The sequence below is a fragment of the Phoxinus phoxinus genome, assembly GCF_949152265.1.
Source record: "Phoxinus phoxinus genome assembly, chromosome: 11".
Lineage (NCBI taxonomy): Eukaryota > Metazoa > Chordata > Actinopteri > Cypriniformes > Leuciscidae > Phoxinus > Phoxinus phoxinus.
The window spans coordinates 10,041,220-10,056,988 of NC_136886.1; the positions used below are offsets into that span (position 1 = coordinate 10,041,220).

Below are 15,769 nucleotides of genomic sequence, written 5' to 3' on the forward strand. Positions count from 1 at the left end.
GCGCCTCTGTTAAACTGACTGTGTGTGCGAGTCCGTGAGGTTTGTAAGAGAATTTAAACAAAAGAACAAGTAAATGGAGGAGTGATGTCATTACAGTGATGGAATTACAGAGGCTCTTCTGTAAGTGCCAAAACATCCATCACTTTACTGGCAAAATTGACTTCCTAATTACTAAAGTCAATTACTGAATTAAACACTTAGTAAAGATGGCTGTCATGCTGATAAATGTTGACCCAAGGATTTTAAAGTAAAAATGAAAAAACGTTTGCTATTGTACGATTTGTTGTGCAAATTACCAGGTTTTGTGCCTGCGAGCTTGATATAGAATCCAATAAACACACCCAAGCCCATGCGTGTAGCTTCAGAAATGCATTGTAACTGCTATTGTGAAACAGAAGTAAACAAAAACAGTGAAGGGAGACACTTTTGATCTTGTATAATCAAAATATTACACATTTTTAACATTTCAAATATGCACTGAATGTTATTAAATGAGACATGAGTTTGCATACTCCCCATGTAAAGTGCCACTTTGATCAGCTAGGCTAAATCATGATAAATTTCAACTCGAGTGTGTATTTAAATAGTAAACCTCCATGTTTCACACTTGGCCAAATGTTAGAACCTGCATATTTATACATTTTCTACAAATCGAGAATCCCACAATCTTGACTGCATTCCCATTTATCAAAATAATATGTAGTATATGACTTTTAAAATGACTTTTTAAAGGTCACCGCTAAAGAAAATGAGTTTCAAGCTTAAGCAGGACATTGAGTGTGAACAAACAGGAAGGAGCCTGTCCCATCTGTCAGATTAGCATCTCTGAAGTGTGTCAACACCTTCAAGGAGGATTTCCAGCCACAAGTAGCTTGTGATTATCCCATTACAGGCACTAAAAGGCCCTGACAAGCTGTTAACACCATGGCTGTTTGCATCCTCTCTTAATGCTTCAATCCTGCCTGATTGGATTCACACCTTCTACGCAATAGCAAAGCCATGTTGAAGGACCAGAGCCAAACCAAGGCATGAACATGGCATCTGTTCCCCTTGACTGAAGTAATGTCCTCTAGATAGAACACACACACACACCATCCACAATCCTTCACTTGAAGAAAGAATATTTTTTATATAGCTATTATTATAAAATTAATAGATTGTGTCATTAAAATGAAAGTACAAACAACAATAGGAATTATTTGACGTAAAAAGAATGTTTCTAAAATAAAAAATGTCTCCTCTTTAACCCAGGAACGTTAACCTAGATGTTCATTTTATGGTCCCTCTTCACTGGTTTGCCAGTGATTATTTTCCAAATCATGTTATTTATATATATATACATTTATTTAATCATAGGGAGTTGGGAGCTTATTAAACAGTTAAAGGTGATTCTTGAGGACAAGCTTGCAAACTTACTTGCCAAAATCTGAAAACTTTTTCGAAGTTATAAAACAAAGAATATTGGAGCACAAGAATAGTATTTCAGTCTTCCTAGATCAAAATTTCATGTTTAATTCAATGCGTTAATTGTCCATTTAATTTTGATTAATTGTGAAATGTACTGGCAAGTTGAATGAAATGAATGAAAACTGTTTCTACACCAAAAAGTATAATCCATAAATTATCAATACATTCAGTTATAATCTCAGATATAATTTACCGCAGATAAAAATGTAAGGACAGCTATATATTTTTTTCGAATTGCTCTGTTGAATATTGGGATCTATGTAAAAAGGCAAACTCATTTTAAGGCATTTAGGTCGTTGTTAGTAGATGTTGAAACATTATTTTTAGGTTTAGGCTTGGATGCATCCAAAACCTTTTTTTTTTTCATGATTATGATAAAGTCTTGGTTCCATAATTTATTTACACTGTCCCCCAACATACCCCTTATACCACACCAAATAAATCAGCAAACATTGTGCTGAAAATAATGTTTTTTGTATTATACCAAACTTAACATACACTTTCAAAATATTTTTTATGTTTTAAAAGAAAATTCTTATGTTCATCATGGTTGCATTTATTTGATCAAAAATACAGTGCAAACACTATTGTTAAATGTTATTACAATTTAAAATAACGGTTTTTATATCAATATATTTTCAAATGAATTTATGTCAAAGCTGACTTTTCAGCATCATTACTCCAGTCTTCAGTGTCACATGATCCTTCAGAAATTATTATAATATTCTGATTTGAATCTCAAGTAAGATTTCTCATTATTATCAATGTTGAAAACAGTTGTGCATGTATTTGATTTTTTTTTTTTTTTTTTTTTTTACAATGTTAAATGTCTTAACTTTCACTTCTGATTATTGTGAACTTGCTGAATAAACGTATTAATGTCTTTCTTTATTTTAAACTGACTCATAACTATTGAACGGTGGTGTATATTGAAAGCTTTTTCACCTTGATGTAAATGAGATTAGCAGAACTGTAAGAAAAGGATAGGTTGGCATGAAGGGAGTGGGAGGTTAGAGGTGTGAAGAGAATGTAAAAAGTCACACGTCACTTAATAGGGATTAGCCTCTAAACAGTGTGTTTGGCATCTTAGCGCAAACGGGCTTATCACAGATCCGGCACTGGCTTGAAAAGAGACGTCTATATGGCAAGAGTCTATATGCATTTACCCTAATGGCCCAGTTCAATGTGCAGACCTTACATCATGTGCCTGTTTGATGATGAAACTGTAAACTGGCACATATACACATATTATAAATGGATATTTCACCCAAAAATGAAAATTCACCTCGTGCTGTTACAAACCTGCTTCATGGAAGAAAGAAAGTCATACAGGTTTGGAACGACATGTGAGGTCATTTTGGGGTGAACTGTTCCTTTAACAGTGTAGCAAAGAAACTTTGTTACATCAACACATTAGTGTACAAACCTTCCTATTATTTACAGTGGTCTCAAAAAGTATTTGGATATTTAAATCACATGCATCAATTTGAATGTCATTACATTTGATAAAATATCAAATAATTTAAAAGAAAGATAGCAAAAGTTTGTTAGGTTTGAAATGATAAAACATTATACTGTTCAAAATGTAGAAAAAAATATATTTTGGCAGAAGCCACTTGAATTTTTGTTTTGTTATCTACTATATATTTTTAACATATGTCTTAAGTGTCCAAATACTTTATAGGGTCACTTTGTCCATCTATATTTTGCCCAAAACCACAATGTTAAAAAATTACTGTTGGTTTAACTTAAAAAAGTAAGTTACCTGCTTGCCTTAAAATTTAGTTCATTGAAATTAAACATTTGAGTTAATACAATGAAGGAGTTATGGTCTCTTAACCACATTAATTGTGAAAGTTGATTTGACAAAAGATAAAAAGTTGTGATAACAAATTATTAAAATGTATTTTTACAGTGCACTAACTATTATTAAAAAAATATATATTTTCTTTTTAAAAATATCTTATGTCAGTAATCTTATCAGATGAGGGAAGCTGAAAGAAATTTGTGTGCAGATTCAGGAAAAGTCCTTTAATCTCAGATTGAATTTTGGGCCATCTGATCACCCTGTTTAGTCACCTTCACTTAGAAGCATGGACGAGCTTTCCCTGATCTCATTATGGGGCTGTGGTCACATTTACCCCTATAGCCCGCGTATCAGAACGAAAGGACTTCCAGCCCCCTGTTGCAATAGTAATTTAGGAGAATTGTTTTCTTGCTCTTTGAAATATTGCCTTCCTATCGCCCTACACTTGAGTCCAATAACTGGGCAGTAAAGTCTTTGATTGCTGTGCATACTGTTCAAAAGTTTGGGGTCGATAAGATTTTTTTATACGATTTTAACTCTTATGCTAACCAAGGCTGCATTTATTTGGTCAAAAAAAGAGACTAAAACAGTAAAAGCGTGCTGCTTAATATTTTTGTGGAAACCATGTTAAAAAAAATATGATTCTTTGATAAACAAAGAACTGAATTTATTTGAAATAGACCATTTAAGTCTTTCCTGTCAATTTTGAACAATTTATTGCATACTTGCTGAATAAAAGTATTAATTTCTTTAAAAAAACAAACAAAACAGAAAAAAAAAAATTAAATCTTACTAACATCAAATTTTTAAAACTGCAAATACACTAACAATTAAATTTCATATTGCCTTAAGAAAAACATTGAATTCCTTTAAAAATAAATGAACAGACTTGACAAGAGAATTAGCAACGAATATTTTATGCCATTGCACATTTTATCAGACACACCTTGTCTAATATTTATTGCAAATATAAAAATGTACATACAATGTATTAAGCAATGCAGTGTATCTGTCCCTTGTATTTGCAGGGACCAAATGTAACAATCAATCCTTTAAAACTCAAATTGTTCAACCACTAATGTGAATGTTGGTGTCTATGTTGGTTACAGACCTGTGTCTACTATTGTCCAGTAGATGGAGCTATCCAACAAAGCCCTGCATGGCAAGAGGATATTAGTAATGCACTTGCATGAAGACAGAAATATATTTCTAATGTCCAGCAGGTGGCGCATTCATTTATATATTTAAAAGTTTTCTTAATTCTTTATATTTCCTAGTTATAACATCAAGAGCCCAAAATGTCAGTGTTAACTGCATATTTATTATGGCGCAGGGAAATTATTTCCAGTCCATAAAAATAAAAAAATCACTAGTTAGCTAGCAGATGGCGATTTTGCATATTTTTCTTGGAAAGTGTATCAGAATATTTTGTCCAACAGAACCATAACAGAAGAAATAATTAGAAAAAAATTATATAATTGAAAATTGGGCTACTTTAAAACTGTTAAAGGTTTTACATATTTTATCAATTATATTTGTATGAAATGCTTGTATTGCAATAATTTATATGCTACCAATGATAATACTGTACTAAATGTTAAGTTTTGTGAAGGAGGTACACTGGTAGGGAGCTTTTGAGCTGTGCGTTTATGATCACATCACTACGATGTAGTGGTTTCAATTTCCATAATAGTGACTGTAAAATGTGTATTTTAGGTATGGAAGAGGCATATTTTGCGTTTTGATGTTTGGGATATGGTCATGGGGCAACTTTTGGGATATTTTAGATTGGCCATTGGGCTAGTTATGCAGACCTGGCAATACTGGCCTTAAAGGCCCTTTTTAAGCATTTATAAAACGCAAACAAGCCTTGCCCTTGTCCAGTCAGAATTCACATATATAATAATTTATTCTCCATATGAACTCTTTGATTTAACTGTATGATAAATTGAAAAAAAAAATGTAAATGCTTTGATAAACATTACTATACTTAACCATCATATGATGTTCATTATGGTGCAACTTAAATGACAATGGGTCAAAAATGAGGCCAAAAATAAGGCAGAAATGGTGAACAGTCAGACAATGTCTCTGAGAGGTAATGAGTTGGGTGTGTGAACAGTTCGTAAAGTCAATAAGTCTGTGAAGGTCTCAAAAGTAACTGTGTTTTGCTTCTGTTTTGGACGTTTAGGATCTGGCAGGTCTTCATCAGCAGTACACAAGACTCTTACTCTCTGATATGAAAAATGTAAAAAATAAAATAAAAAAAAGCATTATGCACAGTGTTACTTATTTTGAAAATATATCAGAAAAATAAAGATTATATATATATATATATATATATATATATATATATATATATATATATATATATATACAGTATATAATAATTTATTGACTGCCAACCTCAGTGAAATAATGCAATTGATGCTAGATAGAACTGTCTTTACCTGTCGCATAGACCCTGGAGTGGTGCCAACCAAATAAATCATCCACAGTGGAACAAGTAGGGTGGAGGAAAGGGTGAAGAAGCCACCAATCGCATAGCCCCACCAGGGGTATTCATACACATTGTTGAACTTCAGAGGGGTGTATTTAACCAATGAGAAGATAAACGTTCCCTAAATAGAAAAGAAAGTGAATGCTGAGCAGTGGGAACCTGTCAGTCAGCCTGATATGCTTTGTCACATTGAGTCTCAGAATAGGAGAAGGTCTTTCTTGTGTTTTGAAGTGCTATCAGTTTAAAGACAGACACAGATGACAGGTGTCAGACACAGACTCACAGGTGGCGACAAACCTTCACGTACTGCTCTGAGAGCAGTTTGTGGATACCATATGGAAATACAGAATTAAGCATATTCTGATTTTTAAAAGCCGTAGAAAAAGATTTCAAGGAATTCAAATGATACTCACTGTACAAATAGCTGGTGTTACATATTTCCAGCAGCACTTCATGAAGGGCCAAGGCCGATATCCAATCATATCCTCAATGCTATCATAATGACGGTCTGCACCTAAAATGAAAAAAAAAAAAAATTAAAACTCGGCAACACACTGTAAATCATGTTATCACGTTACTTTATTATGTTACTTTGCTTTTAATAATTTAATATACTTTTGACTTGGCTTAATCACACATCTAAGAAGTTGTTCTCTAAATATTTCAACAGAGGTCGCCAGAGTTGCAAATGCAAACATGCACAATGGTTCAAGTCAAATAAATGAATTAGCCTACCATATACCCATCCAACACAGATGGACTGAAGGATGGCAAAAGTAAGAAGAGTCATTCCACTACATGCGTAATAGTCAAAAAGCTGGAAGACATACAGGCCACCCTAAGAGTAAAACAAATACAATTGCAGACATAAATTACAGGTACTGCAGGTGTGTGTTTTGTTTTTGTGGTTGCTTTAAACCAATCCTCTTTGTGTTCTTATGTGTGACTCTCACCTCTGTTACCATTAGCAGACCAAAAAGGAAGCTGGCGGCACATATGAAGAGGAGAAGAAATTTACGCCGATGTCCAATTTGGAAGAAGGAGGGATACATATCCGAGATAGCCGTTACCAGGGCTTCATGATACACAAACTGATACATTCATAGAAAAAGCTTTAGGGTATCCGTTCTATATGGTAATGAATTAAATAGAGAAAGATTAGTCTGTATAGCTGCCTGTATTTACCTCACTATCCAGTCCCAAGAATATGATCATGATAAAGAAGAAGATTGCCCATAACTGAGGCAGGGGCATCAAAGCCACAGCACGGGGATAAGCAATAAACGCCAATCCAGGACCTGCCACAAACAAAAGTTCTCAGACAAACCCTTCCCCTCTTTGAAAACTCTTGACACACACAACAAGACCAAAAGTATTGCTTCGTGTACTTTTAGAAACGTTCCAAATGACACACTTTTGCAGCTAATAAATCCACAGCTCTGACACAACATGATTCTTATGTTGCTGTACGCTTATTTTTATGCTGTAATAATCTTCACCTGGTTTATGAGAACTCAAGCCTTAAATATGACTTTTACCTGACTCTGCCACCATTGAAATATCCATTCCCTGTTCATCTGCCATGAAGCCCAGGACCGAAAATATAGCTAAACCAGCCACAAAGCTAGTTAAGCTGTTGAGCAGACATAAGTATACACAGTCTCTGAAAGCAAAAAAAAGCAAAAGACAACATGAGTTGCTAGTGAAATTTGGAATGAAAGGCAAAGAAAATAGACTCATGTCACAATATAGCGTTAGGTCATCTAAACTAAAGTAGGTACCTATAGCAGTTGTTGTCATATTTGTTGTAGCTTCCCAAAGCAGTCAGTACTCCTGTACAAACTCCATATGAGTAAAATATCTGACTGCCTGCATCCATCCACACCTAAAACATCAATTATTCTTTTAAAATTCACCAACACATCAACTTTGGGTTTCAACGTTACAAATTTCCTATATTTTCAGCAAACAGGGCAAAAGAGAGCAGCTCAGTGCCTGCGGGTCTGTGAGCCGTGTTGGATCAGGGTAGAGGTAGTATATGATGCCATTCTTCGCTCCAGGAAGAGTCAGTCCACGGACCAGCAGCACTACCAACATTAAGTAGGGAAAAGTAGCAGTGAAGTAGACCACCTGAAAACAGGAAGACAGACTGTTTCAGCGTGGTGCTTGCAACACCATCATCAGGAGTTTGATTCCCATAGTGCACACATACTGATAACTGTATACCTCGGATTAAAAAAAACATAATTCAATGTAGAATTAAGATGATGTTGTCACGTTTATTATGGACTTTGTTTGTTTTCTTCATCTTATCTCTGTGTTCAGTAGTTTAGTTCATCATCATTAGTTCAGTTCTGTCACCTGTGTTTAGTTAATTAGTCATTGTTCATCATCATCATCACCTGTCGTCACTCGTTATCATCTGTGTATTTAAGTTCCTGTCTTTCACCTTTCAGTTGTCGGTCAATGTTTATGTTACTGTGTATTGAGTGTTACTCTTCAGCCTGTACCAGTTTTTTGTAAGTTTATTCTAGTAAAAGTTTGATTTGGAGAATTCTGCCTTTGCCATTCTTCACCCGCACCTGACCCGTGACAGATTGACCGACCATAAAGTAATGGAGGAGGACGCTATGGAGGCATTTCTGTTTGATCAGAATGGGTGTTCATTGGAGGAGTTTGTGGACGTTTACCTGCATCTTCATCAGGATGTTTACTGGGAGGAAGAGTTTCTGAAGCAACGGTTCTGGAGAGGACTTGATGATCCACTAGCCCAGATATTGCTGCTCAGGGACTTAGATCGACCTTTTATTGAGTTTATGGACAGAGCTCTTTGGGTTTGTGGTTCCTCCCTCACGGTAACACCAGCCGATCCAGAGGCACCGCTGGTCCCGTCCAGCCCAGAGCTTCCTGCACCGCTGGTCCCGTCCAGCCCAGAGCTTCCTGCACCGCTGGTCCCGTCCAGCCCAGAGCTTCCTGCACCGCTGGTCCCGTCCAGCCCAGAGCTTCCTGCACCGCTGGTCCCGTCCAGCCCAGAGCTTCCTGCACCGCTGGTCCCGTCCAGCCCAGAGCTTCCTGCACCGCTGGTCCCGTCCAGCCCAGAGCTTCCTGCACCGCTGGTCCCGTCCAGCCCAGAGCTTCCTGCACCGCTGGTCCCGTCCAGCCCAGAGCTTCCTGCACCGCTGGTCCCGTCCAGCCCAGAGCTTCCTGCACCGCTGGTCCCGTCCAGCCCAGAGCTTCCTGCACCGCTGGTCCCGTCCAGCCCAGAGCTTCCTGCACCGCTGGTCCCGTCCAGCCCAGAGCTTCCTGCACCGCTGGTCCCGTCCAGCCCAGAGCTTCCTGCACCGCTGGTCCCGTCCAGCCCAGAGCTTCCTGCACCGCTGGTCCCGTCCAGCCCAGAGCTTCCTGCACCGCTGGTCCCGTCCAGCCCAGAGCTTCCTGCACCGCTGGTCCCGTCCAGCCCAGAGCTTCCTGCACCGCTGGTCCCGTCCAGCCCAGAGCCTTCTGCACCGCTGGTCCCGTCCAGCCCAGAGCCTTCTGCACCGCTGGTCCCGTCCAGCCCAGAGCCTTCTGCACCGCTGGTCCCGTCCAGCCCAGAGCCTTCTGCACCGCTGGTCCCGTCCAGCCCAGAGCCTTCTGCACCGCTGGTCCCGTCCAGCCCAGAGCCTTCTGCACCGCTGGTCCCGTCCAGCCCAGAGCCTTCTGCACCGCTGGTCCCGTCCAGCCCAGGACCGCCTTCGCCGCTGGCCCCGGTCAGCTCAGAGCCCTCTTCGCCGCTGGTCCAGTCCAGTGCTGACCTCCCCAAGAAAATTTGGGGGGGGGGCAATAAGTCCTCTGAGGGGATCGTGGAGGCCCTTCCGACACGGTTCCCATGGCCACCCGAAGGGTCCACACCGCCATGGCCGCCCGAAGGGTCCTCACCGCCATGGCCGCCTGAAGGGTCCACGCCGCCTGCACGTCCTGCTCCGCCCTGGCCGCCTGCACGTCCTGCTCCGCCCTGGCCGCCTGCACGTCCTGCTCCGCCCTGGAGGCTTCCTGCTCCAGATCGGCCACCCCTTCATCAGCCTCCAGGGCGCCCACCCCCCCACCCCTTTGTTGTTCTACGGCGCGAGGTCGCGCCTTGTTGAAGGGGGGCGTTATGTCACGTTTATTATGGACTTTGTTTGTTTTCTTCATCTTATCTCTGTGTTCAGTAGTTTAGTTCATCATCATTAGTTCAGTTCTGTCACCTGTGTTTAGTTAATTAGTCATTGTTCATCATCATCATCACCTGTCGTCACTCGTTATCATCTGTGTATTTAAGTTCCTGTCTTTCACCTTTCAGTTGTCGGTCAATGTTTATGTTACTGTGTATTGAGTGTTACTCTTCAGCCTGTACCAGTTTTTTGTAAGTTTATTCTAGTAAAAGTTTGATTTGGAGAATTCTGCCTTTGCCATTCTTCACCCGCACCTGACCCGTGACAGATGTAGGTTTAACCACATGAATACTTTTTTTTTAAACTAAATAAAAAAATAATTATTATTTTTTGTAATACATTTATTTGTATAATTTTTTTTGTATAAATTCATTACATGAGTTTTATTTATTTGGAAAGTTTACCTTTGAAATGTTTATTTTTAAATACATTTTACAACACAAAATTATTTCATTTTATTGCATATTAGTTCTATATTAGTCAACGGATGCAAACTTGATGATATGCAAGTAATTTGAAAGTCACTGTAAAATTGTTTAATTTAAAATGTCTATATCTGCTTAAAGTTTTTTTTTTTTTTTATTATAACATTAGTGTACAGTAGCATACAGGCTAAAACAACAAGCATGTACATTCCACTTTCCCGCTCATGGGTAAATATATCTTGCCACTCATTTTGTGTTACATTGTTAAAAAGTTTAGTAAAGTTCTCACCTTGCCTGTGGACTTCACTCCCTTCCACACACAGAAGTAGCAGATGATCCAGGCCAACAGGAGGCAGAGCGCCAAGTCCCATCTAACATTACCCATCTGTTCTATTCCCTCAGACAATCCCAAAATTCTTCTCCTGTAGGCATAAAATATGGGATCGTTCTGTTTTACAACCTTTATTGTGATTCATTTTAATTAGCTGGATGCATTTTGTTCTCATGTGTTGCCTTGCAAAACTATACTTAATACAATCTGTTTTTAATGGGGTGCTATTTCCAACAACTTACTCCCAAAACTCAATAACAGGGGATGTGCTTTTCTCTGGAGAATATTCAGTAATGTTGCTCTTGCTGAACTCTTTGCAGTTTTCTAAATAAAGAAAGGCAGTGGTTATTTAAATGACATAACCCAGTATTATAATACTTCACACTGTTCTGTATGGGATACCTGTGTTCCAGTAGTTTTTGCAGCTAGCCCATGGCAGCTCTGAACTGAAGGACGAGAAGAGGTAAAGGAAAGCCCAAGCTAGAATAATGATGTAATAGACTCCAGTATAGAGGACAACGACTTGGCTACCATAACCGAGGCCTGTGGGGGGGACCAAGTGAAGTTAAACGCAGTAATACAATGATATTGAAACGTCACTGTACATGAGATCATTGCTCACCTTCAAACAGTGGACAGATCTTCCTCCAGCACGTGATTCCACCCTGACTGGTGAACTGACCCAGTGAAGTCTCCAAAAAGAAAAGTGGAATCCCACAGGTAAAAAGAAACAGCACATATGGCACAAAAAATGCCCCTATATGACAGAATAACTCAGATTTATTAACACACAGTAATATACACATCAATACTGTTCTTATACACACCAATGTAGGCCTACTGAAAATATTTGACTAAGTCGGTTTTAACTCACCCTTATAAAGATGATAAAAAGGGTTTAATAAAATGAAATTATCTAAAATGGTGGTCCACAAACTAATGTTCGATTTCGAAGTAATATGACAAATTTACAACATGTTTTCAACAAAAATACAATATTAAGTTAACTTTAACCAATACTAAAGCAATAATGCACGTAATAATCAATAATGATTTTAATAATTAAAAAAATTTGTAAGCATTTAAGTAGGGCTGCCAACTCACAAGCAATAGGCCCTTTTCACACGCTCTCAGTCTCACGCCACATCCATTTTCTCACGCAGATAATAATTAATATTATTATATTATTATAATTTATTATAAAATAATATATAATATACTAACACACATGAGCTCTTGAAACCCCGCCCTCTGCAGCAGCTCATTTGCATTTAAAGGGCCAGGCACAAAATGGTGCGTTTTTGCAAACCCTCAAAAAGTGAAATATATGTGGGGTATTTTGTGCTAAAACTTCACACACACACTCTGAGGACATCAGAGATTTATTTTACATCTTGTGAAAAGGGCATTTTACCACCCCTTTAATATTCAGATAACAAACCTCTACGAAAGAGCCCCATAACATCGAAACAGCAGACTTTTTTAGTTTTTGTATCTGAGACATTATCAAATATTTTTTTTTATGCTATGTTAATGATAACTCAAAAAACATAAATACCAAAAAACAGGATTAAATATCAATATTGCACTCACCTCCCCCATTCTTGTAGCACAAGTAAGGAAACCTCCACACATTTCCCAGGCCAATGATGTGCCCTGCTACTGCCAAGAGAAACTCCAGCTTATTGGCCCACTGCTCTCTCTCCTGGGTTTTAGGTCTGGCCTGCACTAGGGCACCATTCATGAGGTTCAACTTCACCTCTGGCCTTGAGCTATGCTCCATGATGCTAATGATGGGTTGAAAAAACAAACACACAAAAAATAAATGCATTTACAATATACACCTGTAACCCATATTTTTGTCAACAGTTACCTACATTTGTAATATACAAATACATATTTTTATCAGTGATGTTTACTGCACGCCTTAAGCACAAGATATATTTAATTAATAAGATGCATAATTAATACCGCATTACTTCCACAAATGTAGTTGTTATGAAGAATGGGGCCCATATGTGTTTAGGGTAGATGTGCCCTCATCTGTTGGAAATGATAGTATCAATGTTCTCTGCAAACAGCTGCACGTGTTTCTTTCACGTGCTTTTACCTCTTACAAAAGCGAATGATAGACCAGTCATTGACTATTGGAATATATACAGTATTGTATATTGGTATACTATACATATGTACTAACTATACATAATATAATTTTACTGGTAACACTAGGCTATACAATAAGAATCGTTAGTTAACATTATAGGTAATCTTAGTTAACATGAACTAAGAATGCACAATGCTTCTACAACATTTATTTATCTTAGTTAATATTAATTTCAACATTTACTTATAGTTCATTAGAATCAAATGTTGTATTTGTTGACATTAGTTAATGCACTGTGAACTAACATGAACAAACAATGAACAGCTGTATTTTATTAACTTACATTAACAAAGATTAATACAGTAACAAATGTACTGCTCATTATTAGTTAATAGTTAATACATTAACTAATGTTAACTAGTAATGAACCTTATTGTAAAGTGTTACAATTGTACTATACTGTATGCCTATAATTATTATGCAATGTTTTGTTTTGTGTTTCCTCTTTGTGTTTTGTGTTACCTTGCAACTTCAATTGCAGAAAATTGAATTTAAGTCAGTTATTAAAGGTAAATTAGTATGCTCAAGCTTTTTTATTTCATACATAAATACAGCCCTCCTATTGACATTGCCAGAGGCCTCCAAGATCATTTCAACACCTCACCACAAACAGCTTAAAAACAAAAAACAGGTTTTTTTTAGACACCCACGGTAAAAGTATTTTTATATCTAAGGTTTGGTCACCCTCACATGTGTATATTATGAAGATATTCAGCTCAAACCTAAATAAGAATGCATAACAATTGATTCGTATATGCTTTAAAAAAAATAATTGGTTAAAAATTCATAAGAAAGGTGCTTACCTGTGGGCATGGTTTTGCTTAGAACATACAGCTGAAACCATGCTTCTTCTTTTTTCTTCTTTTTTTTGGAAAACTAGCACTGCTGCTGTGTTTCACAACAATAAAGTGTAATGTAATAATGAAACAAAATAGTAATCAGAATACCTGTGAATTGTGACGAATCCGTTTTGTATGTCCCCTTAATGCAGTGCTTGTATCCAGGTTAGCAGTTCAAAATAATGTCCTCAAAGAGAATGACTGAGGAGTGGCCAAACCTGCTTCAGGAGCTCCTGAACAAGACTGCTGACCAGGTTTATTATTCTCTGCTTTACAAGTAAATAAAACCATACCAACATGTGTGTGTCCCCTGGCCTGTTTAATGGTATGTTAGAGATAAAACTGAAATGTCTTATCAGTGGAGTAACTGCATTCATTTGGTTTCTTTCTCTCCCCCTACTCTCTCTGTCTTTTTCTATATCATTCTCCGTCTTTGAGCCTGTCTGATAATATAGCAATAGCTTTCTGGAAAAAAAATACATTCTACTTTCAGCAGTTCTTCCTCAAGTTGAATTAGCAGTTACTGGACACCTTGTCGTTTGTATTGTCAAATGCATTCAGAAAGGAAAGAATGCTGAAATACCTGAATCAAATGTGTTCTGTTGTGTTCTGTATGTGCTCCATTAAGAAATTAGTAATTGCTGATTGCACATTTCATGACAAATGCCATTCTCCCATCAGTCCTGCAGGATAGGCCTATAAATCTTGGTGGGAGATTGAAATATTCTGAATTCTGAATTAACAATTCTGAAACTGTTCACTTTCAAGTCAATTTTTACAGTTTTTCTTTCATTTAAGGAGAGATGCGACAACTGCTGGTTAATATCTGGCATTAGCCTATTTCAGTATCACTCAGTAGGCTACTTTCAAAACATTGTAGCCGTAGACGGGTTGTGGAAACGCCATTAAAGCTCAACAGTGTCCTCTTGTGGTGTCCTCTGAGATCTGCGTTTTTCTATCGAAATTAGTCTCTAAATGTAATTGACTTTTAAATGTAAACATTATGATTTTTTTTTATTATTATTCAGCGTGGCTCTATTTTGATTGAGAGTGAACACCAGGCATAAAATACCACGCTACTTTCTATTTTAACTAGCCTACATCTTAATAACAAGCACTTATTCATGCTGTCTCGTGTTTGCTGAAGATTTCTACATAAATAGCTAAATTTAAATAAAGTGGGGGATCCCCACTTACACTTTTTGACTTTCTCAGTTTGTGTTTAGAGTATTTAGCCTATTTTTCCCCACATTAATTTCCCACATGTCTAGTAAAATTATGTGGTTTTGTTTCATTAATACAGTTTTATTAATACAATACTTTTTTCTTGATTTACCCCGAAAGAATGGAAGTGACATGTGACAGCATGCCCCATAGGTGGGGTACATTGTAACATGTGAGGGGCACATTGTAACATCACCATATGACAGCTTAAAATGCTATCTGATCTAATAAAAAAATATATACAAGTCAAACCAAAATATGTTCTCAATAAAATACAATTATTCACTTTTTCATATAGCCTACAATAATGTCATTTTTTTTTATAATTATAAATAAACGAATTTTTGAGTTTGACAACAAACACACCGGAAAACACAGCTTATGGGTCTCTACAGCATAGTTCAAAACTAAATAATAATTAATTATTTCTGAACACTGACTCTCAGTCTTTATTTACATGTTTCTCATGTTTTATCCATAGAATTCATAAAAGTATAGAATATAATAGCATATTTCTAATAGGGGCACATTGTTAGAAGAACATATGCCCCAGCTGCACAACTGGGATTTAAAAGTTGTCTTCTACTGGTTATAGCGAAGCATTAAATAACTATCTCAACTGTTAAATAACTGATTGGAGGTTTAAATAATATCAGATTTGTCTAATTTTAAATAAACACAAAAAAATAGAGAAGAAAAATTAACTTAAGTAAGAAATGTACTTTTGCAATGGTTAAATAAATGTTCAGTGATATATCTTACAACGGTTTCTGAATTTTGGCGCAATTTCTTTACTATATAGTGTTGATATGGCAACTA

General features: G+C 37.1%; 1 protein-coding gene across 2 annotated transcripts; it reads right to left on the reverse strand.

Annotated features, from left to right (window-relative positions):
• Positions 1–4,148: 4,148 nt before the first annotated feature.
• slc6a22.2 (solute carrier family 6 member 22, tandem duplicate 2) lies at positions 4,149–13,969 on the reverse strand. Of its 2 annotated transcripts, none has more exons than XM_079627836.1 (15): positions 13,835–13,969; positions 12,317–12,510; positions 11,346–11,480; positions 11,126–11,266; positions 10,966–11,047; positions 10,682–10,814; positions 7,770–7,904; positions 7,556–7,659; positions 7,313–7,437; positions 6,960–7,072; positions 6,728–6,865; positions 6,510–6,612; positions 6,188–6,288; positions 5,725–5,895; positions 4,149–5,508 (listed from the first exon to the last, which is right to left on the reverse strand). In XM_079627836.1, the coding sequence occupies exons 2-15, from the start codon at positions 12,504–12,506 to the stop codon at positions 5,353–5,355; spliced, it is 1,827 nt and encodes a 608-aa protein (XP_079483962.1). In that variant the 5' UTR covers positions 12,507–12,510; positions 13,835–13,969; the 3' UTR covers positions 4,149–5,352. The 2 variants fall into 2 exon arrangements, with proteins under 2 accessions (XP_079483962.1, XP_079483961.1); XM_079627835.1 differs by lacking the exon at positions 13,835–13,969 and adding an exon at positions 13,691–13,768.
• Positions 13,970–15,769: the final 1,800 nt, after the last annotated feature.

Excerpts from the sequence above, each read along its gene's own strand:
- slc6a22.2 (XM_079627835.1), bottom strand. The coding sequence starts at position 13,731 with ATGGTTTCAGCTGTATGTTCTAAGCAAAACCATGCCCACAG. Across the intron at positions 7,438-7,555 it reads TATGACAACAACTGCTATAG|AGACTGTGTATACTTATGTC; the intron begins GTACCTACTTTA and ends TTTTGCTTTCAG. Across the intron at positions 6,866-6,959 it reads TCTTGGGACTGGATAGTGAG|TTTGTGTATCATGAAGCCCT; the intron begins GTAAATACAGGC and ends TGAATGTATCAG.